Source organism: Meleagris gallopavo, chromosome 4 (assembly GCF_000146605.3).
Source record: "Meleagris gallopavo isolate NT-WF06-2002-E0010 breed Aviagen turkey brand Nicholas breeding stock chromosome 4, Turkey_5.1, whole genome shotgun sequence".
Lineage (NCBI taxonomy): Eukaryota > Metazoa > Chordata > Aves > Galliformes > Phasianidae > Meleagris > Meleagris gallopavo.
The window spans coordinates 49,922,001-49,929,429 of NC_015014.2; the positions used below are offsets into that span (position 1 = coordinate 49,922,001).

Here is a 7,429-nt window from a genome sequence, read left to right on the forward strand (position 1 = left end):
TTTTAATGCTTTCTATATTCTCCAGAGGAGAGGAGCACTGGCCAGCTGGACAGCTAAAGCAATAATGGGATCATCTAAATATATATTTTTTTCCCTTTTTCCTTCAACAGGGTGCAGAAATGCTCTGAAATTAATCATATGAACCCTCACAATCTAGCCCTGGTGTTTTCTTCTTGCTTATTTCAAACTAAAGGCCAGACTAGTGAAGAAGTCAATGTAATTGAAGATCTAATTAAAAATTATGTGCAACTTTTTGACGTAGGTATCACTATATAAAGTGTCTTAATTGCTCTTCTGTTAAATATGCTAAAATATAGAAATGTCCTTAATGTTAGAGATGATCTGGTGTTGGTTACACTGTCTAAAGATTTGCAGTGCTATTGAACTCTAATTCAGTGGATGTAGTCCAATGTTTGCTTTAAATTTTATTTCTGAAATATCTTAGCCTGTGAAGGAAAGACTGCATTTATAGAAATACCGTGAGCTATTTTTTCCTAGGATAGTGCACACTCTTGCTGCTGCTGATTGCTGACTATCTTAAGAAAACTTTGAGATGGTAACTATTAAAAGTAATACTTCCATTCAGATTTTATACATTAGTCAGAACTGAAGCATAGAAGAATTATGTTTTTAGTGTTTGAGCTGTGCTTGCAATAAGGATTTTAGCGGAAATAAATTTTGGTTCCTTAGGCCTTGAATGAGCATTGAATCCAGATGGATTTTCAGCAGCAATTTGTCTCAGCCATTTTGGCTTAGATTGTCACTGTACCATTCTGCTTGACAATTTTTTCATGGAGCCCACTTTCTTTTAATATGGTAAAGTTCATAGTAATGATCCCATCAATGAAATAGTCTTTCTGATGGACAGAAAATTTTACATAGTGCTTCCATAGGAACATGATTACTAGAAGTGTTAGCCATTAATAATAAGTATCTAATTTTATATTCTACTTGCATTTATCAGTTTATTATATTGTAGTGTTTTCTAATTAATGTTATAATTTTTTATGGTAGTTTGTAATTATTAATTAAATAAAAATGTTCAATCTTAAACAGGTAAATGAAGACCAGATCAAACAAATGGATATAGAGAATAGTTTTATTACCAGATGGAAGGACACTCAGGTAAGTGGCAAAAGTTAAGTGCAATGCAAATGCTTCTAACAAAGAATGTTTTGTTGTTTATAGATTTTTATACTTCAACTTATGTAATGTAAATTTCTAAGTTTGTATAGTGACTAATGTTGTTAACTACAGAACTGAGGGAAATAAAAATGAGGCATGAACTGATAAAGTAGAATGGTTTTTGTAAAGCATGCTTTGCAATTATCCCAGTGTTCAGGCCAGAACATAACTTGCAGGTTGTTACATGCTTTTTAGTGCGTCATATAGTAGATAGAAATGATGAAAATGTCTAAGTATGAAAATGGAGACCAATTTTAAACATGCATATTAAAAACTTTCAATTGTATGTTAATACTTCTATTATTTCATGGCATTTTGGTACATATAGTCTCTCTCCATTAGAGAGCAACAATCCCTGTAAGCTCAGAGTACTTGAATTATTTGCCATATCCTTTTTTACGTCCATATATGGAGCCCATATATGGAGTACAAATATGGCTGGGGAAACGCATTCAAACATGGTTACTTAGTCAATCTGAACTTTGGGAAATGGGATATGAAAACGGGAGATCTTACTATTATCTTCATTTTCAGTTGTACCTGTAATTAGATTTGAATAAATTGTGAGTTGATAAGAAACAGCAAAGTGATAGTATATTTAGCAGTCAGAGTAGTTTGTGTGTGCAGTCCTCATTAAACCAAAAACTGATAAGTTAGACAAACATGACCAAGGTAAATGAATCAAGAAAGGTCAAGGGAAGCAAGCATAGGACACTTAGAAGCTTCTTATAAAATGTAAACTAGTGGAGGAGAATCTTTCCGTAATGTTGGAGCTTATCAGCCTTTAGAAATAAATGGAAAGTTGACAGGAGAAAAGATTTATAATGTTTTCTTTGAAGGCTGTCTTCTCCTTTCTAGTAAGTTTTGTGGTACTTTGTAGCCATTAATTAAAAAAAGGGTAACTTGCAAAAACACACTGAAATAACATGTTTGATGCTTTCTACCTTGAGTCTATTTTTACCTTTTTTCCTTCTTGTCTGGGACAGAGTGCCGTTAAGCATTCTGATAATGGCCTACTGACAATGTGTGTGTAAAATGCCTTTGATGGCTGATGACAAATGTTTAAGTCACTGGGAAACAGTTTTGATTTTGTTACTAGTATCTGTTGCAGAATGAAAGCATCTGCCTCGGTAATGCCAAGAACATCCTGTAGATGTTGAAGTATCTTTAATGAAACTTGTTAATTCTGGGTCCCATGAAAAGAACCTTCCTTGAGATTTGAGAATAAAATCTTGAAGCTTAAGGTTTGCACAGACTTTTAAATGCATTCTTTTCTTAGTCTTTAGAACCAAGAAATTCTTGTTACAGATTTTTTTTACACAATTTATGTTTTCTCAGCTGCTCTGGGAAGCTTTAGTCGTAAAATGTTTATAATTTGGAGACCTGAGAGAAGTTTTGTGAATACATGAGGGGCAGTGAAAACATTGTAATTTGTTATGAAGATAAAAGAAACTTAAGGGAGGTTGAAGTTATGAGCAATTTTTTTACCAACTTCTAGGTAGATGGTTTGTCCAAACCTGAGGAATATAGAGAAGAACCATATTAAGTGGTTTTGTTTTGGACTTTTATGAGGGAGCTGTGTTGCATTTGGAAGGCTACCTGATGAGCAAAAATAGGCTTGCTTTGTCGTATTTTTTTATTTTATTTATAAGATGTAACTCTAGGCTTTCTAAAATTGGTATAGTTTTTATTAAAAAAACATCAGGCGCCTGAAAACCTCGTCTTAATTTTAAACTGTAAAATCAAATTAGAACCTCCATGAATAAATGAACCTGTTTGGTTTTCCTGCAAATGTTCAGATTGATGAGAGGCAAAGTTATAGAAAGATAGAATCAAGATTTTAACTGTACTTATTTTGCTCTAGAAAAGTCTCTACTGTTAATAATCAGCTTTCTGAATTGGTAGCTAGACCTACTGTGTTAAAAACAAACAACTCAGTCTTGATTCTCATAATAAATACTATGCTAAGCTTTAAACTCTATATCAAAATATAATGGTATCACTTCAACCTTAAAAATGAAACAAATCCTATTCAAACAAAATCTTCTACCTCATCACAGTATCATCTAGGTTGTAAGAGAATGCTTGAGATCATCTAGTCTAACCCCCCCTTGCTCAATGTCACTGAGTCAAGTTGCCTAGGATTGTGTATAGTCACAATTAGTCATCTTTAACCCAGGCCTCCTTTACTAGGAGAAACTCTTCCTCCAGACTTTTTCTGTGGACTTAAGGGTGTGGGAATCCTGAGGGCTGGAGCGATAGAGGCAAAGAAGTTATTGTGTACTCTGGCCTCTTCCATGTTATCTGTCATGAGTTCTCTTTCTCCATTCAGCTGCAGACCCACATATTCTATAGACTCTAGTCATCAGCATCCACATTTTCGCTGGGTGGATGCTGATTCCAGTTTGAACCAGGAACTCCTTGTTGATCCACGGACACCTCCTGGCATTCTTGCCTGCCTTCTTTTTTCTCGGGACACATTGCTTCTGGGCTTGGAGGAGATGCTCCTTGAATACCAACCAGCTTTCTTGGACCCCTCTTCTCTCCAGGTCTTTCTCCAATGTCATCCTGCCAAGCAGCTCCCTGCAGAGTTCAAAGTCTGCTCTTCTGAAATCCTAAGTAGCAAACTTGCTGCTAAGTGCTTCTCAAAAAGCTTGACCTTCTTCTTTGCTATATTTTACATTTATGACTTCTGTAATAAATGTCATAATTTCAGAAGACTAAATTATATGCATGCCTACATTGGACTTTTTTCCAGGCTTGGCCATACAATATTTTAAACCTCTGCTGTTTAAAAGAAGAGTACTTAGTATCCAGTATCTTCATCAGTGCTTTAAGAATAGCCAGACCCAACCAGTTGTGTGATGGACTGTACTTGTCACACAGATAAGAAACAGGATAAAAATCTTTGGAATAGAATGGCTAGTTGGAGTGATCTTACAGATATCTTTTATTATTTCAGTGAAAGGAAGGAATATACTGAAACATACTCAGTTCTCAGCTGCTTTATTCCTCTTAGTCATTAACTGTCATCTTATAACCTGTGAGCAGTACTCTAGGCTCTGCAGGGCTTGCATGTGGAGGTCATGTAGTGTGGAGGTCATGTAGTGTGCAAGCTGGATTTCAGGCTCATGCAGTAAAGCTACCTTTCGGTAAACTTTGAAGTACAGACATCCAGCTACTGTTAAAACTGATGTCTTGTTGCAGACAGTAATTTAACAATGTGGGTGGTTGACAGCTCAAACTTCAAGTAATTATACTTAATTCAGTGTGAGAATCCCTTCCATTAAACATTTGATTGTCTGGCATTATTACATCTGAATGTATTTACGTTTGCAGGAAAAATCAGTGATGCAAATACTTAATATATTTGATTATATTGGTTTCTACAATAGAATTATCTCCGGGCTGGTGATACAGTGTTCAGAGAATGACTGAACCAAATTTCTGCTGAAGGCCTGAAAGTTCTGTCACTGCATTCTAGGTGGTACTTCATGAGCTGCTCTTCATTTTCTGTCCACCATATTCTTAGGCCAGCTGTGTCTGTTTGCAGCTGTAATTTACAGTACATTTTCTCTCCATATGGTTGTTTACATGAGCACAGTGGAAATCAAATGTCAACTTCATTCTTTTTTCAACCTTTTTTCTGTAATGCCATCTGAAAAGCAAATTTTAAAACTAAATGAGCTTTTTTTGAGTCTGTGCCTCTATAATTAAAAAGCTTTCTTCAAAGTAGCTTTTTAATGTTTTTTTCTGTCACAAATGTTTCCATTAGTTTTCTGTTTGCAGGAGCTAAACTAACTTTAAAGTCACCATTTTCCATAATGTTAATGTTCTTTAAAATTGAGTGATGCCATTTATTTTTCTGTGGAAATGTATCTTCTCTGAATTAGTCAAAATATATAAAAAGCCTACCTGTTTTTATTGTTTTCTCCATAACTTATTCAGTATATGATGCAGATTTTGTTTTTCTTAGGCTTTATCTTCAACTTTGCTATGAATACTCTTCTCAGAATTCACACAAATTGGTATTCTTAAAGAATTAATGATCAAATTAACATTATATTGGTAATATTAGTAAAATGATATGCTTGCTGAAACGCTCTATTAGCTACCTTGGTTTTTCTTCCCGTGCTCTGATCATCATCATTTTTTTTGAAAGTATTTTTAGTACTGGGATTAATTACAGTCTTTTGAAGGGGTACTTATGATTATATTGCAAGGGAACATGAGCAGGCAAAGAGCTAGACATTTTTAACTACAGAAAATTAATTTCTCATCCAAGAGGGTAGTCTTATTGCCATAGATGAGCAACCTGGTAACGAGAAAATACTGAATTTCTTTAATAAATCAGCTTTTTCCTCCTTAATTGTAAAATGCTGAATTTTGACTTCTCTATTTCTTTGTAAGATTCATGTTTATTAAGCATTCTTTAATTGAATTTGTTGCTATTGAGTATATTAAACTATTGTATGTTATGTCATACACTTGTTGTCATCTAATTATTGCATATAGTCTGCTTAACGTAGAAGTTTGGATGTTTGGTCCAACAAATTTAAAGAGAGAACTTTAATGGAGATTGATACTAAGAACATGTATTTTGATTCCCCTTTTTAAGTACGTAATGACATGTATTCGTTGTAATTAATAACTGTAGACTTCACAGTAATGAGTTCTGATCATCTGAATTTGTGCAAATGGGTTTAGGAATGGAATATTCTGGTATTAGTAATTTTTCTTCTCATTTTTACAGATTCATTTTATTTTGGGACAACTTCCCATCCTTATCCATGGTCTTAAGTTCTGTTTATCTGTTTTGGTAATGAAGTGAGCCTGGTTAAAATTTGCTTTTAAATATGATTACATTGGGTTTAGTTGGGGTTTGGATTTTTCCTTTGAATCTGAGAAATATTTTCCCAGATTCTTTCATTTCTTTCATTTCACTAATGAATGTAGTACAGATTTTTCCTCAGAAAAAGACTCAGCTTTGGGAGTCTTTTATAGATAAGGGTTTGGGAAAGGCTTACATTCAATACCTGCTAGAACATCTTCTAAGTAATCAGTGCGCTTTCCCAATTTAAAAGAATATTGAATATTTATGTTCTGAATTTTTTTTTGCACTATGCATTATTTTAGGTTTCCCAGGCTGGAGACCTCCTGATCGAAGTTTATGTAGAAAGAAAGGAGCCAGACTGTAGTATTATAATCAGGGTGAGTGTATAAAGGTGATTTTTACCAAACACTTTCTCATACTTCAAAATTTATTTTCGTACATGCGTATATAGTTGCATTAAAAATGTATGAATTTATATCTATCACTGTTCTTTTAAGTGATAGTTAAGTTCTTTTTTTATTTAATGTGTTGCCTAAATTTTCTTAAGACTTATTAAGCATTTTAAAGAAAATGTTATAATACAGCTTTAGAGCAGACATATTTTCCTGTGGTTTTACTGGAGTATACAGTGGTATAAATTCGGTGCTGCAGGCTTAGAGCTGTGAGAAGAAAATTAACAAGTATGCAGTAAATACTGGTGTTATTCAGTACTAAAAGACCATTTAAATTACCATCCTGATGGGTGTTTTTGTTTGTATAGTTGTTTTGTTTGTTTGTTTTTGCTGGTGACTATCTTGCTAGAGTGCTGAGAAACCAAAGCTTACTACTTAATATAATTGAGATTTTTTCAGTCTGGTGTTTTACAGCATATTTTAAATGCACTCTTGTCCATTTAGTAGTACTCTATTGTTTGGATGCTGATAGATATGGTTAAATGAAAGTAGGGCAATATCTTTCCTTGCCCTTCAAACTGCTGCTAAATTTTCACTTTTTATTTCCATTTTGTTCAGCACATGATTCTCAAATGTATATGTATATACTACATGACATATATATGTACAACATTTATGTATGCACATACATCAAAGGGCCGCATTTTTGTGGATTTTGTGTTTTTTTTTTTTAATTCATTACTAACATAATTTTAATAATTTTTTTACTACCCTTTATTTCCATTTGTTCCATACATAGGAAAAAAATACCCTAGGTATGTTGTTGCTGGTTTTTTTTTTTAAAATTTTTGAAGGGTGGAGAAAATGACTTTAAAGTGATGAAAATGATACCAGTTACATGGTACAAAATATAGAAGGCATTCTGTAATCAGAAAATAGCATGAATTTCCAATTCTGTGTATGTTTTTTTTCTTCAGCAAATTTTGAGGAAAATTTGAGGGGAAAACTCAGAAAATGG

At 33.6% G+C, this 7,429-nt stretch overlaps 1 protein-coding gene across 4 annotated transcripts in view; it reads left to right on the top strand.

Moving 5' to 3' along the window:
- Positions 1–7,429, top strand: part of ARAP2 (ArfGAP with RhoGAP domain, ankyrin repeat and PH domain 2) — a 125,783-nt gene that overhangs the window by 84,452 nt on the left and 33,902 nt on the right. For all 4 annotated transcript variants that reach the window (XM_010710306.3, XM_010710308.3, XM_019614911.2 and 1 more), the window contains exons 23-25: positions 111–258; positions 1,057–1,125; positions 6,322–6,396. In XM_010710306.3, the coding sequence (XP_010708608.1) occupies positions 111–258; positions 1,057–1,125; positions 6,322–6,396 (292 nt within the window). The remainder of the gene's footprint in view (positions 1–110; positions 259–1,056; positions 1,126–6,321; positions 6,397–7,429) is intronic.